The 26,486-nt window shown below is 54.9% G+C and overlaps 2 protein-coding genes and 1 long non-coding RNA gene across 11 annotated transcripts in view; 1 reads left to right on the top strand and 2 right to left on the bottom strand.

The window, feature by feature from the left end:
* TNRC18 (trinucleotide repeat containing 18) overlaps positions 1 to 21,118 on the bottom strand; it is a 112,697-nt gene extending 91,579 nt beyond the window's left edge. For 4 of the 9 annotated variants that reach the window (XM_032259627.1, XM_032259625.1, XM_032259624.1 and 1 more), the window contains exon 1: positions 15,545 to 16,601. In XM_032259627.1, coding sequence (XP_032115518.1) covers positions 15,545 to 15,731 — 187 coding nt within the window. In that variant the 5' untranslated portion in view covers positions 15,732 to 16,601. Of the gene's footprint in view, positions 1 to 15,544; positions 16,602 to 17,951; positions 19,654 to 19,814 lie in introns of those variants that run through there. The other 5 variants (XM_032259622.1, XM_032259619.1, XM_032259621.1 and 2 more) reach the window with 5 other exon arrangements.
* On the top strand, positions 16,603 to 17,640 carry LOC116537454. The gene is made up of 2 exons (XR_004263130.1): positions 16,603 to 16,767; positions 17,302 to 17,640. It is a non-coding gene; the product is annotated as an uncharacterized LOC116537454 (long non-coding RNA).
* A 525-nt stretch (positions 21,119 to 21,643) lies between the features above and the next one.
* On the bottom strand, positions 21,644 to 24,745 carry LOC116537453. Its single transcript, XM_032259630.1, is given in 3 exon segments — positions 21,644 to 22,311; positions 22,314 to 22,397; positions 22,400 to 24,745. Coding segments are annotated over 3 exon segments (678 nt in total). The 5' UTR covers positions 22,730 to 24,745; the 3' UTR covers positions 21,644 to 22,047.
* Positions 24,746 to 26,486: the final 1,741 nt, after the last annotated feature.

Consider the following 26,486-nt stretch of genomic DNA (forward strand, 5'->3'; position numbering starts at 1 on the left):
TACCACTGAAGTAGATACGTTTCAAATGGTTAACTGGATGCTATGTGAATTTCATCTCCATGGAAAAAAAATGCAAGCTCCAGCTGGGTGTGGTGGCTCACACCTATTATCTCAGCACTTCTGGAGGCCAGGGTGGGCAGATCACTTGAGCCCAGGAGTCCAAGACCAGCCTGGGCAACATGGTGAGACTCCATCTCCACAAAAAGAATACAAAAAAATTAACCGAGCATGGTGGTTACGCCTGTAACCCAGCTACTCTGGAGGCTGAGGTGGGAGGATCACTTGAGCATAGGAGATTGAGGCTGCAGTGAACAGATATCGCATGCAGCCTGGGAGACAGAACAAGACCCTGTCTCCAAAAAAATTAAAAATTGAAACTGCCATGTGTGGTGGCTCACGCCTGTAATCCCAGCACTTTGGGAGGTCAGGGCAGGCAGATCATGAGGTCAGGAGTTTGAGACCAGCCTGAACAACATGGTGAAACCCCGTCTCTACTAAAAATACAAACTTTAGCCAGGCATGGTGGCATACACCTATAATCACAGCTACTAGGGAGAATAGCTTGAACCCAGGAGAGGGAGGCTGCAGTGAGCCGAGATCACGCCACTGCACTCCAGCCTGGGCAACAGAGTGAGACTCCACCTGGGGCGGGGGGAGAATTAAAATTAAAACTAAGGCCAGGTGTGGTGGCTCATGCCTATAATCCCAGCACTTTGGGAGTGATCCACCCACCTGGGCCTCCCAAAATGCTGGGATTACAGGCGTGGGCCACCATGCCCGCCCCACCAATGCAATCTTTCCCCTGCAATGGTAGAGTTGTGCTGGCGACGACCCTTCAAGAAGCTGACTATAAGGTCAGCACCTGAAGTCCCTGGCTCAAGTCAGGGCGGGAGGCTGCATGTGATCACGGTGGGGGCGAAAGTTCCTTAAACAGCAAAGGACCAGAATGCTTTGTCACTGCCAACGGGCTGGTCCGGAGTAGCTCCAGCCCACCTCTGTGCCTCGCTAGAATCAGGTCCTCCTTCCAGATACAGGGAAGACCCTGCACACTCCCGCCTGCCTATACCCTAACTCCCTCACTCCCTGCTGTTACAGCTCAGGCGACCCAGATGAATCAGGCCTTCCCTAACTGCCCTGTTTACCAATCCAACTCACCTGCCCGCCATGCCCTTTCCTGAAATGCTTTTCTCCACTGCTTATCACTGGCTATCACAGGTGTTAGTTCCTTATTGCCTCCACCCACTGGAGAGTGCAAGCTTTCCTCTGAAAGGGCGTCTGCTGCCTGTCGCAAGGAAAGCACGCAGACAGTAAATGATTGGGCCATTGCTCTGTACCAATAAAACTTTATTTGCAAAAACAGGACGTGGGCCACTGTTGGCCAGACTACTCACCCCAGCATTACCAGGTGGGCTACAAGTTATTTTCTATTCCTAGCCCCATGCTGCACATAGGAGGTGCTCAAGTAGTATTTATGGTACGGGCTGGGCACAGTGGCTTATGTCTGTAATCGCAACACTCTGGAAGGCCAAAGCGGGAGGATCATTTGAGGCCGGTAGTTTAAGACCAGCCTGGGCAACAAGCAAGACACCATGTCAAAAAAAATGTTTTTAGACTGGGTACAGTGGCTCAGGCTTGTAATCCATCCCAGCACTTTGGGAGGCCAAGTCAGGCATATCACTTGAGGTCAGAAGTTTGAGCCAGCCTGGGAAACATGGTGGAACAACATATCCACAGAAATTAAAAGCAATTAGCCATACATGGTGGTGTTCGCCTGTAATCCCAGCTACTCAGGAGGCTGAGGTGGAAGGATGGCTTGAACCAGGGAGGCAGAGGTTGCAGTGAGCCCAGATTGCACTGCCACACTCTAGCCTGCGTGACAGCAAAACCCTGTCTCAAAAACTTAAAAGAAATTACAAAATAGTATTTCTGGTGTAGGATGGGGCGAGGTCCTGATTGGCTGGAGGGAGTCCAGGCCTTCTCTGGGATCTGCTTCTCTGCCCAGTGCCCCTCACTCCGGTCAACTGGGAGGGAGATTGGTGTCCCATTTACAGATAAGGACACTGAGGCTGACTCCCAAACCTACGCTTCTGCACTCAGCCATGCCACCCACACACAGCAGAAGCATTCATTAGACGCCAGCTGCATATTTTCAATCCCAAACACCCCTTTGTCACCAAACACAGAACAAACACATTTTATCTTCACGTTTTAAAACATCTTGACCTCACAACAACTGCATCCCAGACTGGTGTGGTGGCTCACACCTGTGAATCCCAGGACTCTGGGAGACGAACGCAGGAGGATTATGAGGCCACGGGTTCAAGACTAGCCTGGGCAACATAGCATGACCTATCTCTACAAAAAAAATTTTTTTAATTAGCCAGGCATAGTGGTGCACACCTGTGGTCCCAGCTACTGGGGAGGCTGAGGCGGGAGGACTGTTTGAGCCCAGGAATTAGAGGCATTGAGTTATGACTACGACACTGCACTCCAGCCTGGATGACAGAGCAAAACTCCGCCCCAAAAAAAAAAAAAAAAAAAAAAAAAAAAGAAAAGAAAACTGAGCCAAGAAACGAAAAGAGAAAGAAATTCCTATCAACACCCCCACCTCCCTGCCAGCGCCCCCTCGAGTGCTGGCAGGGAGCTCGGCCTCTAACCCCTCACCTCCTGCTGTGGGACCTGGAGCGGGCATCTCACACTCCCTGAGCCTAAAATGGCAAGATTTTGTGCCCGGGCCTCGCAGGGACGTCTGCTTGGCGGCACCCCCCTCCCCAATTCCAGGTGACAGAGCTCGAGGCTGGGGTGGTGGGACAGAGGGCTCACCCTGCACATCACTGATACTGCGGCTGGGCCATGGGACCCGTAGCCACCGTCGCCATCCTGGAGCTCCCATCGGCGCAGGAAAGAGGCAGCTGAGTGTTGGAGGCTGCAGTCTCCTCCAAGCTATCCTAGATCAGAACCAGGACCAAGACTGCAGTAGCCACCAGCCCAGATCAACCAGCTTCCGCCCTGCCCCACCAGGAGGGCCTGGGGGCTGGCCCCAGGGAGGAGGGAAGCCCACCCCAGCCTCCTCGCCCCATCCTGCCCCTCCTATGCTCCGCCTAAGTGTACCTCCTGCCTCCCCTCCAGCAGGAAGCCAGCCCTGACCTCCCCACCAGGTGCACAGATTCCCAAAAACATCTGTCAGCTGGGCTCCCAGTTACTCCCCACCTGAGACCGCAGCACCAGCCAGCAATTCCAGCTGAATTCCAGTCTTTCCTCCATCCTCGAAAATGGGCAGGGACTTTGTCTTGCTCCAATCCGGCCCACAAAATAAGTGTTCTAATTTAAATAAAGGGAATCCCAAAGGCTGCCACAGAGAGGTCAAGGCCTCAGGCCAGCCAAAGACATGCAAATACATCCACCTCAGCCTTGCCCCGAGGGCTCCAGACTTGGTCAATTCTCAAGCAATCACAGAGAATTTCCCCAGTGATTGGTTCCCCTCCTACGGAGACTCCACCTCCTCAGGTGGAAAAAGAGGTAGGGGTAGAGGGATCCGGCAAAAGTTAGAAGACTTCAGATTCCTTGAAGCAGAGACAGAGGAACGAGGTCTCCCAGGCAAACCAGCAAGAGGAGTATGAGCGCACGAGAGGCAGCGCAGCGTTTGATCTTTACAAATCCTTTCCCAAACACCAGAACCTCACAAAAATGACAGTCATACGGTCTAAAAAGGAACCAAAGCAAAACAGGAGAGAAGTGGCAAGGAAACATGCCCATGGCCAGGCGCATGGCTCACGCCTGTAATCCCAGCACATTGGGAGGCCATGGCAGGAGGACCACCTGAGATCAGGAGTTCGAGGCCAGCCTGGTCAACATGATGAAACCCCCATCTCTACTAAAAATACAAAAATTACCTGGGTGTGGTGGCATGTACCTGTAGTCAGGCTAATCAGGAGGTTGAGGCAGAGACTGCAGCGAGCCAAGATCATGCCACCGCACTCCAGCCTGAGTAGCAGAGTGAGACTCCGTCCCAAAAAAAAAAAAAAAAAAAAAACCATTTGGAAGTAAGAAAGCACAGAGACAGGAAGTGTGTGGCTCTGCACGGTAGAGAGCGGGGAAAAGGCACACTTAAGCTTGAAGGAGACGACCAAGAAGCCAGCAATTCCAAAGACTAAACCCAGAGACCCTGGGTACCTTCAAAGCCAGGGTTCACAAAGGAGCTGAGGACAAGAGAGCTAGTTTCACCACAGAAGCACTGATCCCTCTGTTTATAGGAAAGGATGGAACCATTGAGGGTATACGTTCTCAGGGTTAGGGTGCGGACCAAAAGAAAAACAGGTATCGTCAACCTTAGCATGCACACTCAGCTCTTGGGACAGGAACAGCCTGGCTTCAACGTCAACAGGCAAGAAACCAGTGAATTCTTGCCTGTGACATTTACAAGGTCAACAAGGAAAGATCTTTTTACATAGGACATTTGAGAAGTTCCTCAATGGCCAACAAGCCCCACCCTTACACCTGAATCCCATCTCTCAAAGAAGAGGCACCTGAGAATAACCATACACAGATGCCCGAGGGAAGTCTACAAGGTGAAAGAGAAAAAAAGACTGGGAGGCAACAAAGACAATGCATGAAAAAAGAAAACGCCAGGGAATACAATTAATATCCTAGTAATGAGAATTCATATATCCATGAAACAAGAATGGGATGCTATTTAAAAAAAAAAGCACTCAGGTTATAAGAGCTCTTGGGACATAAAAATATAATACCTCAAATTTAAAAATTAAATTCTACAAAAACTAGCCAGGTGGGCCAAGCACAGTGGCTCACGCCTGTAATCCCAGCACTTTGGGAGGCCAAGGTGGGCGGATCACGAGGTCAAGAGATCGTCCATCCTGGCCAACAAGGTGAAATCCCTTCTCTACTAAAAAATACAAAAATTAGTTCGGCATGGTGGCGCATGCCTGTAGTCCCAGCTACTCGGGAGGCTGAGGCAGGAGAATTGCTTGAGCCAAAAGGCAGAGGTTGCAATGAATCAACATCATGCCACTGACCTCCACCCTGGGCAACAGAGCAAGACTCTGTCTCAAAAAAAAAAAAAAAAAAAAAAAAAAGAAAACGAAAATTCACTGATCAGCCCAGGAAACCCAGGGTATCTAACAAATAGAAACACTAGAGGGAACAGTAAAAATACTGGGAAGGAAATTAAACATTAAAACTACTACAAAACATTTCAGACTGAAGGACTTGGGTTTCCAGACTGCTACGGTCTGTGCAGCACCCAGCACAGTAAATGCAAAAAGACCCCATAAGAAAACACATCCACATGAAATGTTAGAACAGTGATGAAGAATAACGATAACTGCGGCCAGGCGCAGTGGCTCACGCCTGTAATCCCAGCACTCTGGGAGGCCGAGGCAGGGGGATCACCTGAGGCCAGAAGTTGGAGACCAGCCTGGCCAACATGATGAAACCCCATCTCTACTAAAAATACAAACATTAGGCCCGGCGTGGTGGCTCACGCCTGTAATCCAAGCACTTTGGAGGCCAAGGCGGGCGAATCACCTGAGGTTGGGAGTTGAAGACCAGCCTGACCAACATGGTGAAACCCCGTCTTTAAAAAAAAAAAAAAAAAAACAGAAAAAAATACAAACATTAGTTAGGCGTGGTGGCACAAGCCTGTAGTCCCAGCTACTTGGAAGGCTGAGGCAGGAGAATCATTTGAACCTGGGCGGCAGAGGTTACAGTGAGCCGAGATCCCACTACTGCACTCCAGCCTGGGCAACAGAGTGAGGCTCCACTGCCAAAAAAACACAACAATAACCTTGAGGCTTACTTTATGGCAGGCAACGCTCCAGGTAATTATGTACATAAACCGGCTTAGTCCCCATCCAACTGCAAAGGTAGGTACTATTATCCATTTTACAAAAGGGCACTGTGGTGATGGTCAGGCAACATGCCCCAGGCCAGGTAACTAGTCAGTGGTCAAGCCTATTTATGAACTTCAGGGTCCGTGTTCTGAACTATTACGTAGTTCTGAAAAATGTTAACCACTTAGAAAAGGAAGGGGAAGCCAGGCACAGTGGCTCACACTTGTCATCCAGCACTTTGGGAGGCTGAGACGGGCGGATCACCTAAGGTCTGGAGTTCAACATCAGCCTGGCCAACAGGGTGAAACTCCATTTCTACTAAAAATACAAAGATTACAAAAATTGGCCGGGCGTGATGGTGGGCACCTGTAATCCCAGCTACTCAGGAGGCTGAGGCAGAAGAATCACTTGAACCTGGGAGGCAGAGGTTGCAGTGAGCTGAGATCTTGCATTTGCAATCCAATCTGGATGACAGAGTGAGACTCTCTCAAACAAAAAAAAAAAAAGAAAGAAAGCAAGCTGGGTGTGGTGGCTCACACCTGTAATCCCAGCACTTTGGGAGGCTGAGGTAGACAGATCACCTGAGGTCAGGAGCTCAAGACCAGCCTGACCAAAACAAAGTATAAAGTTAGCTGGGCGTGGTGGCGCACACCTGTAATCCCAGCTACTTGCTACTTGGGAGACTGAGGAAGGAGAATTGCTTGAACCCAGGAGGCAGAGATTGCAGTGAGCAGAGACCACGCCACCGCACTCCAGTTTGGGCTACAGAGTGAGACTCCATCTCAACAACAACAACAACAACAACAACAACAACAAAAAAAAAAAAAAAAAAAAAAAGGAAGGGAAAAAAAAAAGGCTCACATACAAAGATCAGGAATCAAAATGGCATCATTTTGAAATGCCATTCAAAAGTAACAGTGGAATGTGGAAGGTGATGTGGCAATTCTTTCAAAAACCCTAGAGGGAAGGCTGGGCATCGTGGCTTATACCTGTAGTCCCAGCTACTCAGGAGGCTAAGGCAGGAGAATCACTTGAACCAGGGAGGCAGAGGTTGCAGTGAGCCAAGATTGTGCCATTGCACTTCAGCCTGGGCAACAGAGCAAGACTCTGTCTCAAAAAAAACAAACAAAAAACCTAGAAGGAAAGTATTTCCCAAATAGCACTCGAGTGTGAAGGCAGAACAAAAGCATTTTTCAGGTATACTGGGCCTCAGAAACATGCCCTTTCGAAGAAAGCTACCGCAGGATGCGCTCTACAGAAAGGAGGGAGTAAAACAGGAAACTGGAAGGCAAGGGAATCAAGACACACAGGAGAGAGGCAAAGGCAGTTTGAAGAGCAATGGCTCTACAGCACACGCAAGAACTGGGCTAACCAGACTTCAGAAGGAAGACGTAAAATTCCAGGAAGGAAATCTCCAAGAAAACAAAGCAGCTCATCCAATAGATATGACAAATGAAAAAAATGTATCAAGAGACCAGAAGGCTGGCTGGGCATGGTAACTCACACCTATAATCCCAGCACTTAGGGAAGCCCAGGCAAGAGGATTACTTGAGCCCAGGAGTTCAAGACCAGCTTGGGCAACATAGTGAGAGACCCCCATCTCTACAAAAAATGTAAAAGTTAGCCAGGTGTGGTGGCATGCGCCTATAGTCCTAGCTAGTCAGGAGCCACTGAAGTGGGAGGCTGATTTGAGGCCAGGAGGTTGAGGCTGCAGTGAGCCATACGAATGCCATTGTACTACAGCCTGGGCAACAGAAAAAGACTCTTGTCTCTTAAAAAAAAAAAAAAAAAAAAAAAGAGAGAGAGAAAGAGAGAGAAACTAGAAACCAGATATTCTAAGAAATTCCAAATTTTTTTAAAAAAAGACAACTCCAGAAAATAAATGAATTTGCGGCCAGGCATGGTGGCTCATGCCTGTAATCCCAGCACTTTGGGGGGTCGAGGTAGGTGGATCACCTGAGTCAGCAGTTCAAGATCACCCTGGTCAACATGGTGAAACTCCACCTTTATTAAAAATACAAAATTTAGCCAGGTTTGGTGGCAGGTGCCTGTAACCCCAGATACTCGGGAGGCTGAGGCAGGAGAATCACTCTAACCCCGGGAGGTGGAGGACGCAGAGAGCCAAGATAGCAGCCACTGCACTCCAGCCTAGATGACAGAGCAAGACACTGTCTCAAAAAAAAAAAAAAAGTTAACAAAATAACAAAAACAAACCTCACAACCACCAAATGAATTCATTTGCTCTAATGAACCCATTTTATAGATGAGAAAGTTGAGGTTTAGAAAGTCCTCATATGCCCTGTAACTAACTGGAGGAGCAACATCCACACCTCCGCTTGGAGGCTGTCCTGCCTCTAGATGGAGCCATTTTCTATCTGGGGCTTACAAGGGGCCTCCACTGACCCTCAAAGGGCTCAGAAACATGTCAAATGGTTGGTGAGGATGTGGGAAGCCAGGGTTCCCCCCAGGCTGAGGGTCCCATACTTTCCTAATCTCCTGAAGAAACCTCACATGCAATGGTGAGTGCATCGGTGGCCTGGGAGAGGTAACAAGGAGCTTTAGTGGCTCCCACCTAGTGGCCCTGACTTCCTCCCAAGTCACCTGCAGGGTCTCTGCAGATAGGCAGCAGATGTGTTTAAGGACCCTGGCCCTGACTAGCCACTGACCAGGGCTCCCAGCAGGCCCTGGCCTGGCTCAAGACCTGTCCTGAGAACAGCTCCAGCCAAGTCTCCGAAAAGCTGGGCTGGTCGAGGGTCTGGCTGGAAAGCAAGGCTAGGTATAGGACAGGGTGGGAGTTGGGTCAGTCCACAGACTGGTTCACGCTGGGGAGCCAAGAGCAGCCCCACCGGTCATATCCAAAACAAGAATGCCCAGTCCCCAGCCTCTCCTACCTCTCTGCAAGCAGCTCGACTAAAAAATCCCATAAGTTCTCCTCCCTCCTTCCCTCCCCATCTGTTCATCTTAGCTGCCCAACCTCCACAAGGCACAGAACCCTGGCCACCTCCAGCCTCCCTCGCTGGTCGCCCTCACCCAATTATCTCCTGCTTCCCTCCTCCTCTACCAAACTGTCTCTACCAATCCAGCCTCATTTTTTTGTTGTTGTTTTGAGACAGGGTCTCACTCTGTTGCCCAGGCTGGAGTGCAGTGGTGCAATCACAACTCACTGCAGCCTCGATATCTGGGGCTCAAGCAATTCTCCTGCCTCAGACGCCCAAGTAGCTGGGACTTACAGGCATTTGCCACCATGCCTAATTTTTTAGGTATTTTGTAAAGACAAGGTCTCGCTATGTTGCCCAGGCTGCTCTCCCTAATATCCTGGCCTCAAGCAGTCCACCCACCTAGGCCTCCCAAAGTGTGGGAATTACAGGCATGAGCCACCATGCCCAACCTCTAGTTTTGTTTAAATGCTTACTTTGAAATCATTTCCAATTCGAGAAAAGTTTGAAATAGTACAGTGAATTGCCCTATGACCTTCACCAGATCAAACAACTGTGAGGTGCTCTCACTGGCTTTTTTTTTTTTTTTTTTTTTTTTTTGAGATGGGAGTTTCATTCTGTCTCCCAGGCTGGAGTGCAATGGCATGATCTCAGCTCACTGCAACCTCCACCTCCTGGGTTCAAGCAATTCTCCTGCCTCTGACTCCCAAGTAGCTGGGATGACAGGCACCCGCTGCCACACTCAGCTAATTTTTGTATTTTTAGTAGAGACGGGGTTTCGCCATGTTGGCCAGGCTGGTCTCGAACTCCTGACCTCAGGTGATCCGCCCACCTTGGCCTCCCAAAATGCTAAGATTACAGGCGTGAGCCCCTCGCCCAGCCTCACTGTCTTTTCTGATGTAATACTTGATGTGTATCATCGTCTCCCATGTACCTGTATCTACCTATCTGTAAATTACAGACTTTTTTCCCCAAAATCAATCTCTCTATATATAAATCATAGTATATTTTCCATTCCGGGGACAAGTTGTGGACTGTATGTCCTTTTGTCCCTAAACATTTAGTATTCTTGTTTCCTAAGAACAAGGACATTTTCTTACAGAACCACAGTTATCCACTTCATAAACCTAACAATGTTCTGATACTATCAGCTCATCTACAGTTCATATCCCAGTTTTGCCAATTGCCCGGATGATGTTCTTTGGAGCAATTTCTTCCCCAATCCCAAGGTCCAATTGAGAGCCATATATTGCCTTTAGCAGTAGCATTTTTTCAGTCTCTTTTAATCAGCAACAGTTCTCAGCCTTCCTCTGCCTTGCATACCATTGACATTTTTTTTAAGAGTCCAGACCAGTTCTGTCTAACGTCCCTCAATTTCAATTACTCCTTCCACTTAAAACCCTCCACAGCCTCCTCATTCCTCAGTTTAAAATTCCAATCCCTGATGACTGGCCTTCAGGGACCTGAAGGATCCCACCTCCCCCACATCCCCTCCCACCAGCTCCAGCCATTATGCCAGCTCAGACACACCAGGCGCTCTGGTTTCTGTGTTCTGTCCACCTTCACCACACTTTTCTGCCCTTTGCATGCAGGAGAAAGGTCACCCTCTAGATCAGTCAGGTGGGGGTGGGCTGTGCTGATACAGACCCTCACCTCTTGGAGCAGACCAGATCTTTAACATTTTGTTTTCTGGTCTGGTTTTTTGTTTTGTTTTGTTTTGTTTTTTAAGACGGAATCTCCCTTTGTCACCCAGGCTGGAGTGCAGTGGTGTGATCTTGGCTCACTGTAACCTCTGCCTCCCGGGTTCAAGCAATTCTCCTGCCTCAGCCTCCCCAAGTAGCTGGGACTACAAGCTCCCACCACCATGCCCAAAGAATTTTTTTTGTATTTTTAGTAGAGACAGGGATTCACCACTACTGGCCAGGCTGGTCTCGAACTCCAGACCTCAGGTGATCTGCCCACCTAGGTTACTTTTTAAAATCATTTGCTGGCTGGGCGTGGTGGCTCATGCCTGTAATCCAGAATTTGGGGAGGCCGAGGCGGGCAGATCACCTGAGGTCAGGAGTTCGAGACCAGCCTGACCAACATGTCAAAATCCCGTCTCTACTAAAAATACAAAAATTAGTTGGGCATGGTGGTGGGTGTAATCTCAGCTATTCAGAGAGGCTGATGCAGGAGAATCACTGGAACCCAGGAGAGAGAGGTTACAGTGAGCCAAAATCAAGCCAAAACAGAGGTTGCAATGAGCCACTGCACTCCAGCCTGGGCAACAGAGCAAGACTCCATCTCAAAAAGTAAAAATTTAAAAATCATTTGCTTAGCCAAGCACAGTGGCACTGGACTGTAATCCCAGCTACTCAGGAAGCTGAGGCAGGAAGGGATCTCTTGAGCCCAGGAGTTCGAAACCAGCTGAACAACATAGCAAGACCCTGTCTCTACAGAAAATTTTAAAATTAGGTCAGACATGGTGGCTCACACCTGTAATCCCAGCACTTTGGAAGGTGGATCACTTGAGGCAAGAAGTTCGAGGCCAGCCTGGCCAACATGGTGAAACCCCATCGCTACTAAAAATACAAAAATTAGCTAGGTGTGGCAGCTTACACCTGTAATCCCAGCTACTCAGGAAGCTGAGGCGGAGGAATTGCTTGAACCCAGGAGGCAGAGGCTGCAATGAGCTGAGATTGCGACACTGTGTCCCAGCTACTCAGGAGGCTGAGGCAGGAGGATCTCTTGGGCCCAGGAGTTCAAGACCAGCTAAACAACATAGCGAGACCCTGTCTCTATAGAAAATTTTTAAATTGGCCAGGCATGATGGTACATGCCTACAGTCCTAGCTACTCAAAAGGCCAAGGCAGGAAGAGCTCAAAGCTCCTACAGGAGTTTGAGGCTGCAATAAGAAATAATTGCACCACTGCACTCCAGTCTGGGCAACAGAGTAAAACTCTGTGTCTTAAAAATAAATAAAATTTAAAAGTAACAAAATCAACTGGGCACAGTGGGGCATGCCTGTAATCCCAGCACTTTGGGAGGCCAAGACAGGAGGATCACTTGAGCCCAGGAGTTCAAGACCAGCCTGGGCAACATAGCAAGACCCTATCTCTACTAAAAATACAAAAAGTTGGCAGGGCATAGTGGCACATGCCTATAGTCCTAGCTACTTGGGAGGCTGAGGTGGGAGGATGGACCAGGCCTGGGAGGCAGAGGTTGCAGTGAGCCGAGATCATACCACTGCACTTCAGCCTGGGTGACAGAGTGAGACCCTAGCTCAAAAAAAAAAAAAAAAAATTTCCGTCTCAGATTTGTGTGTTCACTGCCCCTGACTCCCCAGAAGAACGTGAGCTCCAATGAGGGCAGAGATTTCTGTTGGTTGGGTTCACTGCCGCATTCCTGGGATGCGAGCAGTGCCTGGCACGCAGGAAGCACTTGGAAATTATTTGCTGAGTTAATGAGCAAGTGAGGAAAGAAGGAAAGCGCTGGGGTTAGGAGCTGAAGAACCACGAGAGACAGCCCCCCCACCCCCCAGAGGCCCTTCCAGATTCCAGAACTCTCCCAGGGCCTCCCTTGTCACCTCTGACCAGAGAAAGAAGCCCCTTGTAAATTGTCCTTATCTATCACTTTGCCAGCGGTCCTCACTGATAAATCTTTCTAAATCAATCCCAGTATGCTGACAAACTGGATTCCAGAGATGGATCTGATCAGACCCTGGAGAAGGCCCCCTGTTGACCGCTGGCCAGGCCAGAGTGCAGGGCCTCCCCACCCAGATCCCTGGGTCCTACCCTCTATTCATGTACCCTCCCAGGGCCAGCCTAGGGTGTGAGGGCAGGGAGAATAAACATCCAAGTACAAAATCTTACTAATAGCTCTTTAATTGCAGCCTGTGAGGACACTGAGTCCAGGCCTCCCAACCCTAGAGCAGAGCCAAGCCCCAGGTGCCTGTCAGTTACATGTCCATTTCCCGGATCAGGCTGTGACTGTTTTGCTCACAATGTAGCAAGACTCTAATAGGAAACTTTAAAACCACCCTTTCCTGATCCCTAACCCCATTCATTCTCGAGTTCACCTCCTCTTCTGCAGAGGAAGAGGCCAAATCCAAAGAGGAAGAGGCCAAATCCCTCTGTCTTGACCAATAAGGTAAAAACCAGCTCTTCCAGGAGACCCTCCTCAGCAGATGGCTGTCAATACTAGCTTGGATGGGATTCCTCCCGGGGATCTTTCTCCGAGGGCCCCTCCAGCTCTGAGCTCTCTCCAGGGAACCTCCCTCGGCCGAGGAGGGGCTTTAATAAGCCCTGGCAGGGCTCATCCACCTCTGCAGAGCCCAATGGTAGTGTGCCTCTTCCTAGCTGGTGACCCCAAGCAAGTGGCTCAACCTCTCAGGACTTCCCGGTACAAAAATAAACAAATAAAGATGGGACTGATAACGCTAGCAAGACCTAAGGTGGCGACAGCCAAGGAAGAGAGGGAGGTGCGTAAGAAGAGAAAATTTAACACCTGCACCCCACAAAGAAAACCCGGGAAGAGAAGGGTGTGCTGGGCTGAGGAATGTGTAATCCGGCCCAGCCCTAAGCAGAGAGTGAATGGGAGCAGCTCCCACCTCGTGGCTAATGGGATTAGCAGAGGCTTGGCTCTGGGCGTTGGCCTGGGGTCCGAGGTCTCCCAAGCAGCCACTTGAAGTGGGGGAGGAGGGCAGCCAGAAGCGCACTGGCCCCCACCTTTCCCTCCCAGGTGAGCACGGGGCTCAGGGGGCGGCTGGCCGAAGTCAAACAGCTCTAAGCAAGCACAGAAGGTGCAGACAGGCCAGGCTCCAAGGCTACCTCCTGCTGGGCTTCCGAGGCTGAGGGCTTGGCCTTCCCCCTACCTCAGCCTCCCCATCCAGCAAATGGGCAATAGGCCGTCTGACTGCTGCGTCAGATTAGGCGCGGCCCTGGCACGGTGCAGGCTTGCATGAGTAGTGGCTGTTTACACCGCTTCACATTAGGGCACTTTGCCTTGCCAGGCCGGAGCCAGATCCCAGGCAGGGAGTGCACGACGCCCCTTCCCAGCCTCGCAAAAACCAAGCACAGGCTCAGCCAGCCAGGGAGACCCAGGCTCCGATTCCCAGGCTTGAGGGGCCCGCCACCACCATCCTGGGCTGGACCAAATGACCCAGACACACGTGCGCACACACACATCACGGTGGACTTGTGGGAAGCGCAAAAAGGGACAGCTCGGACACACTCTAACCCAGGGCCGCCTCCAACTTCTTCCTCGGGGGTCCCCCGCACCCCTCCCTCGCCACAACACACCACTCGGGAACAAACCCTTGCCCTGGTCGCAGAGCCTGGGCGGAATGAGCCCCTAGCTCCGAAGGAGCACAACAAGCAGGTCCCGGGGCCAAGACCTGGTTCTCTTGCCCCAGTCCGCGGCCGGCGGGGATCTCCACGCTCCAGGCCCCGGGGCGCGCCCCTCCCCCGCGTGGTGCCTCACAAAGGCCCTTTGTCCCTCCAAGCCCCGGGGACTCCAGTTCCTGAAAAGTTCCAGGAGAAAAATCAAAGAGAGGCAAAATCCGTGAGCTCCGCCAAGCGGGCGGGGCAAGGCCGAAGCACCAGCTCCGGGCCGAGGGTGTCTCCTGCAAGACCCTCAAGAAGAAGGGGAGTGTGGCGGTGGGGGGGGGGGCTCCTCTGAATTCACAAAAACCCAAAATTGCAATTGGGAGAAGGGGAGATGGATTTTTCAAGTCGAGACGGGACGCCCAGCACAAAAGCCAGGGGCAGCCTGAGGAGGAGGGGACCGGGTGTCCTGGGGCGGCTGCTGGGCAGGTCTGAAGGTCCCTGAGTCTCCTACTTGCCCCGCCCGGCTGCAGCGACCGCGGACAGACCGGAGCAAGAGTCTCCCGCCCCGGTGCGGCGCCCGCCCGGGAAACGTCCCCACCGCGCCCAGGCAGCCCCTCTCGGGAAATGGCGGACGCCACAGGGCCTTCTTGGCCACCTTCTCCCACGACTCCATGTGAGACACAGGGTTTCCCTCCGCCGCCCGGGCCTGGCCCGACCCACTCTCTCCCTTCCCCCTGGGTTCGGGACCACGGTGGCCCCGTTTCGGCGTCCATGCCGCGCCTCCGCACCCTCTTTCCCGCCAGAGAACAAGGGGTACCCGAGGACCGAGGTCACCGCCCTCCTACCAGGGTACAGGTTCCCAGGGCTGCTGTTCTCCCAGGGAAAAAAGGGGCAACCCACCCGCCCCGAAACCAGGGTCCCAGGGTTGGGGTCACCGTCCTCCCGCATCCCCCGGCGCCCGGGAGCTGCCAGGGATCCGGTTCGGCACGGGTGGTAGAGCTGAGAACAGAACCCAGGGCCCACGGGCGCCAACAGGGGCATGTGCCAAGAAAAAGATTCGAGCTCTGAGAGCGGGTGTCTCACGGGGTGCGGGGGCCGGTTTGTTCTTTTCTTGCCCAGATTTTGAAAACTCCAGCCCAGGCTCGTGCCGCCGGGGCCCCCGGGAATTGGAATCGCCCCCAGTGGCTCCGGTTACGGCACCCGCTTTCGGCTTACGAAGGCCAGGCGCTCCGAGGAAAACGCAGCCGAGCCGCGCGCCCCTCTCCGCCGCCGGATTGGCCTTGGCTCCAAGGCCAGGAGTTACCCCGCTCTGGGCGTTGAGTCCGCCCGGGCCCCTGCGGCCAGCCGAAGGAGAAGAGCTGAGCCCCGGCCGCGAGTGCGCAGAAAGACCCTGCCGAATGGATCTTCCCGGGAAGACAGGAAGGGGGCGGGCACCGCGCGGGGCACTTACCCGGGTGCGGATGGAGGTTCAGGCCGGCCATGTACTTCCCGGGCGGCAGCGGGCCGGGCAAGCCCGAGGCAGGCAAGCGTCCGGCAGTGGCCGCGCCCACGCGGTGGCTGTCCATGGCCAGGCCGGAGAGCAGAGGCGGCGGGGGACCGTGCACGGACCGCTGGGGCCCGAAGTCTCGGCCATCCATCCTCCGCGGGAGTGCCGCGGCCAGACCCCCACTCGGCCCGCAGGCCTTGCTCAGTGGGACCTAAAAGTTCGGCCTCGGCGTAGTCCCAGAGTCCTCGGGCGGCGGGGGCTCCGCGGCGTGCATGGCGGCGGCCAGCGGGGCTTGCGCTCGGTGGCGGGCCGGCGGCCCCGGGCGCACAGGCGGCTGGCGGTGAGGCCCCTCCGGACGGCCAGGCAGAGCTGTGCAAGGCGGCACACACGGCGTCTTGACGGGGAGGAGACGGGCCGCGGAAGAAATAGAAGCGGAGAAAGAAAAAAACAATAAAGTAACAAGTTTCAGAAAGTCGCCTAGCCCTTTTGGATCGGGGATTGCGGACCGAGTGGCTAGAAATGAAATTGGGAGCAGCCCCTTTTCAGTCAAAAGTAAAAATCCATGCTCCTTCCCCAGGCGGCTTCAGACTCCCAGGACCTGGCTCGGAAAAGTGACCCGCAGCGACGTGCTGCGCCCCAGCCCGGACTCTGCCTCAGCGGCTGCCGGGTCCTCCCGAAACCGGGAAGGGCTCCTCGGCTGCGCCCGGACAGCGTAAATACAAACCTCTTAAGTGTATTATATTCCTGGGCGTCAAAGGCTCCGGGGTTTAAAACCCTGAAGCCTTTCCACGAGCTAGCCGAAGTGTCTCCCTAAACACTCTGGCACTATCTAATCCACAAAGTTTAATATTTAACCTTTTGGAGACCTCGCCTCCCTTTTCCGAGTTTGGTTTTTCCTGAGCTCGCCTTGAACCGCTGACGGAATGGTGTTTTTCTGGGGGTGGGAGGAGGGAGGGTCCAAAGCGGGCTTATTATTTTTAAAGAGGCCAGTGGTCCCCCGCTTCTCCCCCCCGGGACACTGTGAGTCCCAGAGCTCGAGTCTGAGGACCCGAGACGTGGCATTCTCGCCTGAGGACTGGAAAGAATCCTACAAAACAAGCTTTGGTTTCATTTTCCAACGCCCTGGCCTGAGATCCTGCAGGCCGAGGACGTGGCCTGGCGTGGGGGATCTGGGGGATGTCAAGAGGGTAAGGAAAGGGATCAAGGGTCTCACTCCTACTCTAGCTTCCCCCTTACCCACCCCCCCCCAATAACCTACAAAGAAAACCTTTGCCGCGCGGGCCGGCCAAGGGGCGCCTCCCCCACCGTTGGGTAAATCCCCCTGTAGTTCCAGTTTAAAGCTGTTTGTTTAAAAGATTTGTCGTTTGCCGATTCTCCTGGGAATGGGAGGGGGTCTCCGAGCCCATCCTTCCTTCCCTCGATCTCTGTCTGCCTGCAGCAGCTCACATTCCTGATTCCGGGAGGCCTGGGCGCTCTCAGAGCCGCCGATCAAGCCAAAGCCATCGGCTCCCGGGTGCCCGTTCGGCGCCCTGCACTCCGCTCCCCGCACTCCGCGCCCAAGCCCCCGGAGCAGCAGACGCCCTCGGCTGCAAAACCCTGGCCAAACCCGCCGGCCTTCCTCTCCAGCCTCCCTCCCCAACTTTGCTAAGGGTGCCTATTTTAACCTGGTTTTGCTTATAAACACCCTCTCCCTCCCTCCCTCGCTCGCTCTCTCCCCTCAGGTTCTGGTTACCAGATCCGCGTTTACTTTGGAAAAATCTAAGATCGCCACATCCGAGGATACATGTCTTAAGGAGGCGATGAGCTTTCCGTGATTTTTTTTTTAAATCAGAGATTCTTTCGGTAGCTTTCTTTTAAAAGCCAGAGCCTCGAGGCATGCCCAGGCGCCCCAGTTTGGGGAAGTCGGGGTGAAGCCCCCTGGAACACCCTCGCTCTGGCAAAGAAGCTGCCTCGGCCATCTGCGGGCTCCGCTGCGTTCTCCCTACTTTTCTCCCCTCTTAAATGCAGTTAAAATGGCTGAATTCCGGCTTTTAATTAAAAACAGCCTATAATCGAAAACGTCTCGGCGTCCCGGGCTCCCCCGCCGCCTACTGGGAACCGAGAGAGGAACCGCCGCCCCTCGGCCGGGCCAGGCGATGCGGAGTGGGGCTAGGGGCTCGTGTGGGCGCCCAGGGCGCAGCAGCCCGCCCCCATCCCTCCCGGGGCGCCCCCTCCCAGCCGGCCCTGGTCCCCGATTCTGTAATCGGGAGCCGCACAGTAGCGGGGATCTCCCCCGCGCACCCTGAGGGGCAGGCGTGGTTGGGGGGCGAGCTGGAGAAGTTTGGAGACCATCGCACCCGGCCGGGGGCCCGCAGGCTGACCGGCGGCGTACCTGGCGCGGCTGGGTTCCCGGCTTCGGGCTCCGGCGACAGCGACTCCGGCGGCGGCCCCGGCTACCGGCGCGGCTAGGCGCCCGTGCTGCCCGCCATCCCGCGGCCGCCGCTCCCCTCCGCCACCCGCAGCCGCCTCACACTTTTTGCCCGGCTTTCCTTTTTTTGGTAGAAAACCGCTCCCCGGGCCGAGCGCTCGGCGCGCCTACTCCTCCGCCCTCCCGCGGCCCGGCTCCCGCAGCCCCCGGAAAAGCCAGCTTTTCTCCCGCCGAGCTCCCCGCTTTTTAATAAAATCCAGGTAGCGCCGGTTTAAAGAATCCCAAATCTCCATATACAGCCCGGGATTGGAAAAGGTACATTACACAACCCCCCTTTCAAGTTCCTCTCGCTGGATCTAAAAAAAAAAAAAAAAAAAAAAAAAAAAAAAAGGGGGGGGGGGGAATTGGAGGGAGTTGGGGGAGGGGAGCACTCTCCGGCAAAGAAACACGCATTGTTCCCGGGCGTCCGCCCCCCCCCCAGCCCGGCCCCTGGCCGCCGCGCATTGGCCGCGTGCGCCGCCAATCACGCTCATGTAAACACCTTGGCCCACAGCCATTCCTATAAAACCAATTACGGACCTAGGGGCTGCAGCAGTTTCCAGGCTCCCCTCGGCGGGGCTGAATGATCAAAACTGGTGGTGAGAATTTTTCCGGGCTGTTTCTAGGCAGCCCTCCCCATCCACCAGCGCGGACCCCCCCCTTTCTCCTTCTCCTCCCTTTTCCTCGTCCCCCTCCCCCAGCGTCTGGGCTGAGTGATCAAAATAGAGGAAGATGGTTGTCGCCGCAATCCAGCGCTTTGCAAGGCGCGGTTTAATGGGCCGCCTGTCAGCTTCCTGCTCGCAGGAGGAGGTGACAAGCCAAGCGAGCCGGGGAGCGCCTGGGGGCCCGGCGGGCTGCACCCCGGCCCCGGGCCCCGGTCCCCCGCCTCCCCTAGGGTGCGCTTCTAGTACGCGCAGTGGAGACGCCAAAACAGACAAGGGCTGCTTTTTCCCGTTTTTTTTCTTCCTTTTAATACAAAGCAGCGATTCATTCCCTCTACCCCAGCAGCGCGGTCGGGTGGGATGGGCAAGCGAGAAGGCCGTTTTCCTAGCTCTGGCCTGCGGGTCCCTCCCTGAAACGCAGTGTCAGATGGTTACTGATTAATATTTTGGAGAGGCCGCGGCGGCGGGCAGCGGGTGAGTCTCTAATCTTCTAAAGGGGGTTCCTATAGAAACGCGGACCCGGGCGCGCCCCCCGCACGGCCCAGGCCCGGGCTGCAGCGCTTCGCACCGTGCGCCCCTCCCCAAAGCCCCTCTTTACGTGGGTGCTCCCCTCTCCCCCCACCAACAAAAAATCAGAGCAGAAAGAAGGATTAGATCGGCTGAGCGCGAACTGAATCCCTCTCGATTCTGACATTTCAGCCTATTAGCATTTCTCCACGGAGCCTTCTGAAACCTATTAAAGTGTAATATTAAAAATCTCTTGGCTGGGGGCTTCTCTCGCCTTCCATCCGCCGCGCCCCCTCCAGGGAGGGCGAGACCGGGAAAAAAAAAATCTGTTGAGCTCAGAGGAAGCAGCCGCCAAGCCCAAAAAGTGCTTGGCTGGCCACGGCGGCCGTAGGGGGAGGGGAGAGGGGAGCCCCAATCCCCCCAGACTTTGTACTTTTATTTTGCGCTTTCAGCAAAATCCTTTCTGGGTTGTGTAGCTGTGAGCTGCCCGCGGCCGACCTACCTGACCGGGGGCGCAGGGAGTGAGGACCACGCCAGCAGGAATGTCCTGGGGGGCCCCCCCCGCACCCTCTCTCCGCAGCCCTGTGCAGGCCCCGGAGCCCAGCTAGGCATTACGTACCCTGGAAAGGAAGCTTGGAGGGGCAGAAGTCCTTCCGCTCCTACCTCGGAGAGCAACTGCGGTGATAAGATTTTAATTAAAATAAGAGAAGCCCGCTCTTTCGCCCCGCGCTGCGGACTCAGCGTTTTCGAATTGCCTGTTCTGTTTTTTTTCAAATCAATTTTTAAGGCAACTTTTCGGGGGGGGGGGGTGGCGAATGAGCGAGAGTGCCCATTCGTTCTATTTTCTTTTCTCCACTTTTAGAAAAAAAAGTGGGGGAGGCTTCGAGAACGAACTGGGGGTGTCTAATTTAATTCCAGGATAAATTTGAGGAAAAAAGTTCAGCCTCTTGAGGGCAGTTTCAAGTTGCCCTTCCTGGAGCTTCCTGCGTTGGTTTCTAGGCTGCCCTCTTTTGGAAGCTGGAGCTTCGCTGGGGGAGGAGGGAGGAGTGAGAAGGAAAGAAAGGAACGAAAATAGCCGGAGCTGAGGGGAACAAGCCACGGTGTCCGCGTTTGGAGCTGGGCGTGCGGGTCTCAGTGGCGGCCTCGGCATTCGGGGCAGCGGGAGGCGCCCGGTGCATCCCCGGGACGGCCAGAAGCAAAGACGGAGAGGAGAGGGGGGTTAGAGAAAGGAGGTATTGTGTCTGTGTGCCTTAGGGGAGGAGGGGACTGCAGGAATCGAATAAACGCAGTCGAGCTGTGCGGGGCTGCTGGAAGTCCAGGCCGGGGAAGGGGGCCGTGTGTGGGGGCCGCCGAGCGCCCTTGAGCCTTACACAGAGGTCTTGTGTGTTCCTAGTAAGCCCTCCCACGCCCAAGACCCCATCGCTTTCTCCCCACCCTCTTTACCCACCAAGATCCCCAGCCCAGACCCTAATTCCCCACCCCATTACCCCGCTCTGGATTTGGGGACTGTTTTAGTATTGCTCAAGGAAAAAAAATATATACTTATCTTGAGAGAGTTGGGTTGGGGAAAACAAGAGGCTTGCAGAGTAGAAAAAAACAAAGGCCTATTTTTATAAATGTTTAATGTTTTCACAAACCCTTGGATGCTCCAAGACGCCGAAATTGTGACGGCGGGGTATGTGTGCCATAAATCATTTAGTTGCTAATAAAAAATTCTGCCTGTTTGCCCTGGATTTGCCAATGGCGTTTGCATTTTTCAAGTGTGCGCCTCGGCGGCGTGACAGACCCAGCCAGTATTTCATTAGGACCGCGGTTCGAGGCCGAGGAGGCCCCCTCACTGCCTGGGCTTTGTGCTCCCAGGCCTCTCGCGCCCCCCCCCCCCCCGCACCCTCTCCACAGTTGGGCGGCCCTGCAGCCACCGGAGCCCGGCCGGCCGGGGCGCAGGGCCTGGAGACACAGTGGTGGCGGTGGCTCCCAGCTCCTGGCCGCCGGGCGGGGCGCCCGGGACACATCCTGCCCCTGCTGGTTCTCCAGGGCTGCCGCGTGCATGGGGGCGCGGACGGGCCACGCAGAGGGGCCGCCTGCCCGGGCCAATCTGTATGCGCCCTGATCTTCGCCCGTTCCCCGGCCCCGCGCCCTGGTGTCCCCGTAGCCGCTGAGTAAACAGCGACTGGGAGCCATCTTGGGGCGGAGGACCGATCCCAAGCGAAGTAGTGGGTGCAGTCTGGGCTCCCCCATTCGTGGAAAGGAGCCTCTGGGACATCCCTAACCAGGCTGCAGGGTACAGGAAAACGCCCTCCCCAGTATGGCGAGCAACATTGAAATGTAAAAACCAGGCCTAGGCGCCATGGCCATAGGGCACAGGCCAAAGGCATACAGGGCCAGCCTCCATCTTCTGCGCCCCACCCCCATTCCATCCCCTCCCCCACCCCACCCCCTCATACTTTTGTTTACCTAGCGGGATAGGTGGCCAAAAACTCGTGTGTGTGTGTGTGTGTGGCCAAAAACGTGTGTGTGTGTGTGTGTGTGTGTGTTGTACCGAGTGGGTGGAAAATCGGCTGTGGGTGGGGGGGTTCTTCCTTGTAACCCCAAACCGCAGTTGCGGGAGAATCTGCCCAGTGTAGCCGAGGCCTGGCCCAGCGCGCTTCTCCGCGGCCAGTCTGGGTAACGAGTGGAGGCCTTTCCCGTGTTCCGAGGCCGCCCGTTCCCTGGACGCGTCCCACCTGACAAAATTCTCCCTCTTTGTTTTAAAACCAAAGGACAGGCCAACCTTGAGCCCGGCCGTCTCCCCTGTCGCGCTTTAGTTGGCGCAGGCTCGGTGCCCCCGCACCGGGCTGGTACAACTCCCGCGATTACACAGCGTCTCCCAGTTCAGCGTTGAACACCGGTTCTTCCCGAATCCTGGTGTTGCTGGCCGCTCGGACCCGGTCTCCCCTTATCCCCCTCAGAGGGGGAAAAAAGCCGGTATCCTTTCGTTGGCTCGGCACCCGAGCCACTCCGCCGGTTGCCCCAGCCCCTTTTCCAGGTGGTGACCGAAGCCCCAGTCTCCGCTGGCACCTCGGTGAAGGGGACCCCGAGGGATCGCTGGCTTCTGCCGCCCTCTCAGAGGCCGTGTGTGGCCGGGTATCTTAAGCGCTTGTTTCCACAGTTGCCGTGTCTGGCGGGCGCGGCTAAAATCCAGAGAGGCTGTGCCCGGGAAAGCGGGAAAGCCACATTCGCCGTCCCCTCGCTGCGACAGGCCCAGCTGCAGTATAGCACCAAGTCGAGGTCAGGCCAACCCAGCCGGGAGCTGCCCGGACCTGCCTGGAAGACCAGGGACGCGGCGCCGGCGCCCCACACCCTATCGAGACGAGGGCGCAAGGCGGGCAGAATTGGGACTGATGCGCCAGGCCCAGCCCCGATGGATTCCAGCTCCTCTCGGCCCCGCCTCCGGCCCTGGCCTCTTCCTCCAGCCGGGGTCGGGTCCTCCACTCCACTGTTTGGCTAGGAGAGGACGGAGACGCGCTTGGTGCGCAGGGGGCCGACTGCGGCCATAAATCTCGGGGCGGGCCCTCCTTCCCGCCGCTCACGCGCGGGTGTTCTGGGCCGGCCTGGCGTCCTGGGCCGCGCCACACGCCCTGCTCACCCCATCACGGGCTGGGGACCCCCGAGACTGCTCAGGGAACCACGCCAGGAGCTTCTCCGTTTGCCAAAGAGAGGGAACGGCCTCGTCCCTCCGTGCCAACACCATCCATCCCTGAGGGCGCTGGACCCTGAGGTGGCCCGAGCTTCACAGGATCACCGCCTTGGGGTAGGGGCGACAGGGCCCGGCATTTCCTCCTAGGAAGGCTCGGTGGGACTGGGATGGGAGCACGGCTGTCTGCTCGAGCTCAACTCCGGTGCCATCTGCACCATGGAGGGGCGACGCCAGGGTCAGGGTTAGAACGGCTTCTCAGAATTCAGCTTGCCACCTCTCCATGGACCCTGCCTTCATCCTGCGCCTCCGCGGAGCACTCTATGGGCGCATGATGGGCTTTTTTTTTTTTTTTTTTTCACCAAGGGGGCGGGTGACTGTGGGCACCATGCGTGGAGGCAGGGGCTCATCTGGTACCCACCCTCTGTGCTGCCGGATGCCCCAGGACTTTCTCAACCGGGGTCCCAGCTTAGAGCCCTTGTTGGCTGCGCGCTTTGGCGCAACCAAGGGGAAAGCGGGAATTGGTCTTGCCCTTGTGGCTGCCTGGTGGAGGCGTCGGTTTTGACACCGCAACAGTCGCGGGGAGCAGATCCAAAGAGAGTGCATTTGCAATAATAACGCTTAGTTTATCTCTGCCAGAGGGGCGGGAACAGGCCTTCGCGCTGGTGGCTTGCACAAGCCAAGCCAGCCATGTGCGCCTTCAGAGCCAACCACTTGCAGCGGGGTTTTGCTCCGGACTTCAGGTGCGCGGAAGCCGGAGTATCCAGCCCTTCCTGGGTGCCTCCCGAAAACCTCACCACGCCAGTGACACGACTGCGAACGGCGGGTGGCAGATCCCAGGGGCTTAGGTTGGGAGGGTTTGGAAACCTCGCTTCAAGGACGCCTCGCTCAAGGAGCCTCGCCTCCTTCCTAGAATTTCTAGAAGCACTGTTAGAGGAACGGAGGGCTTCCGCCTGGGCCCAAAGGAATTTGAACGCTTGCCCGGGCAGGCGGGAGTGCAACCTGGGAGTGGAGGCTGCTGGGCCACATTCCCGCAGAGCTTCCCCGGCTAGGCCCCATTCCTGCCGCGGCGCCCCAGGAAGCGCCTCCGAAAACAAAGCGCTGTGGTTTTAGCCCAAGGTTAAAGTCCACCGCGAGCGTGTTTTCCTCCCCCTCCGGAATCTAAGAGCGATAGCGTTTCTCCAAATAAACCGCCAATAAATCAGTTCTCGGGGGCGCCCACTGTAGAGCTCTGGTGACCTTGGGGGATGGTTTTTCTGCCAGACCATTCCGAGGACAGGCTTAGGGGAGGAGGGCGCAGTGTCGGCCCTATCCTCTCCAGAGAGATGCGGAAGAGGGAATGGCCAAGGACATTGGTGGGTGATTACCGCCGTAGTAGTGTGTACCCAGAGGGGATGGGAGAGGCTGGAATGGGTAAAAGGGGCGACTGTGGTCATCAGGAGGCCTGTTGTATGCGGTCAGGGGGCGTTTATGATTACGAGAGCTGCTTGCTGTCGGTTCAACAATTGCATGGAGCGCCTGTGGTGTCTGCACAGTTCTAGGCATGGGGAAAGAGCCACTGGGGACAGACACGGCCGCTTTGGGGCCCCCGGTCTTTGTCTGCATGGGACTGGATGTGTTTGTGCTGGTGTGACTAATGGGATTTATGGATGTCAGTGCCAGAGTGACTGATGGAGGGCTTGGCAGCACGTGTGTTTGTGAAGAGGCGCTGCACCTAGGTGGGGAGTAGGTGCCCCGGGAGGGGACCGTCCTTTCTCTTAGAGGTTCCTTCCCCCACCCCCTCCCTGCCAGCTCCCTGCTTTGTTTAGGCCTGTGAACCCCTGCTGGACAGGTCTGTGCACGCAGTTCTGCAGCAAATTCCACGGCCAGCCTGGCCCTCGGAGGTGCCTCTGCACGTCCCACCTCCCCCAGCCCCACCTCCCTAACACAGGACACACGTCCCAAATGCAGGCTGTCCCACCCCCCCTCCGAGGCACAGCCTTCCCAATTTCCTCTTTTTCCATCTGAATTTCTTGGGGTGAGCTCTGGCCCCTGCTTCAGGCAGGCATTGACGACCCTATGATTTGGGTACTGGCATACTCAATTAACAGATGAGAAAGTCGAAGTGAGAAGACGACAAGCCCTTGCAGCCGGGAAGTAGCAGGCACTCTGAACTCAACCAGGCAGCGTGCTGGGGACCCCAGTGTGGAGGCCCTGCACCCCTGGGAGCCCCCAGCCTGGCTGAGACCTACTTAGAGAAGGTAGAGGCAAGGGCACTCCCATGACATGTCCCACCACCCATTACTTTGCTAACCATCAGCCCTCTCTGCCACTTGTAAAGGCTGTTTCCTTCCCGGGCCTGGCATGGGGAAGGAGGTGGGCAGTGAAGGTCAGAGGGGTAGCAGTAGGCCCTGTTTTGGCCTGGGGCAGGGTCGAGGGGTGAGGTCACAGGGGCCACCTTGGAAATCAGGAGGTCCTGTCTGATTCCACAGAACCTAACACAGATTCAGGTTCAGGCAAACCTGGAGAATCCAATATCCCCTGTCCCTTGGAATCACCTTTTTTTTTTTTTTGAAAGACAGGGTCTTGCTATGAGATTACAAACCCAAACCACCAAGCTTGGCCTCCACTATTCATCTTTTTGCGATAGGGACTCGCTCTGTCGCCGCCCAGACTAGAGTGCAGCGGTGCAACCACAGTTTGCTACAGCTTCAACCTCTCGGAATCAAACGATCCTCCCGCCTCAGCCTCCCAAGTAGCTGGGACTACAGACATGTGCCACCACAGCAGCCCAGCCTTTTTTTTTTCTTTTCTTTTCGCCCCTGAAATACTTTGTCTGAAACTCAATAGCTTTTTTTTTTAATGTTTTATAGAAATTTAAAATAAATAAATAAATCTTTATAGAGATTTATATAGGGGTCTCATGATGTTCCACAGACTGGTCTTGAACTCCTGGCTTCAAGCAATCCTACCTCCACAGCCTCTCAAAGTGCTGGGATTATAGGTGTAAGCCACCATGCACAGCCGAGCCTCATTTCTGAATCTAGAAGTCTCGTACAAAACAGCACCCTGGTTTTCTCCCCGACACACACATAGACACACACACACACACACACACAGACTCACACACTCTCTCTCTCTCATCACCTCCCTCCCTCCCTCCCTCCCCCTTTTTCTTTCCTTTTTATCCTTCTTTGGCATTTTCTTTCAAGCAGAAAATAAAAACATTTCCCATGGCTACAGCTTTGAAAGCTTCCCTCTCCTCTCAGCCTCCATTCCACACCCACCCCAACGTCAATCCATTTCCAGAGCCAGCGTCAAGTCAAAAACAAACCTGCAAAGATCAAACCTGACAGCCCCCTCCCGGCTTCCCTCCACTCTCTCTTCATGTCGTGGTCTGCCTTCATCCCAGAGAGAAGCAGAAGGTAGAAACCCTCACGCACACACAGGCGTGCACACACACACACATAAACACACGTACACACACACACACAGGCACACACACACACCCAGGCACTCACACACCCAGCTTCTGTGGCCATGGGGACTCTCTTACTCTCTTAAGAACCTTCTAGGCACAGTGTCTCATGCTTGTAATCCCAGCACCTTGAGAGACTGAGGCTGGCAGATCACCTGAGG

Source organism: Sapajus apella, unplaced genomic scaffold (genome assembly GCF_009761245.1).
Source record: "Sapajus apella isolate SASKATOON/1434 unplaced genomic scaffold, GSC_monkey_1.0 scaffold110, whole genome shotgun sequence".
NCBI classification, from domain to species: Eukaryota; Metazoa; Chordata; class Mammalia; order Primates; family Cebidae; genus Sapajus; species Sapajus apella.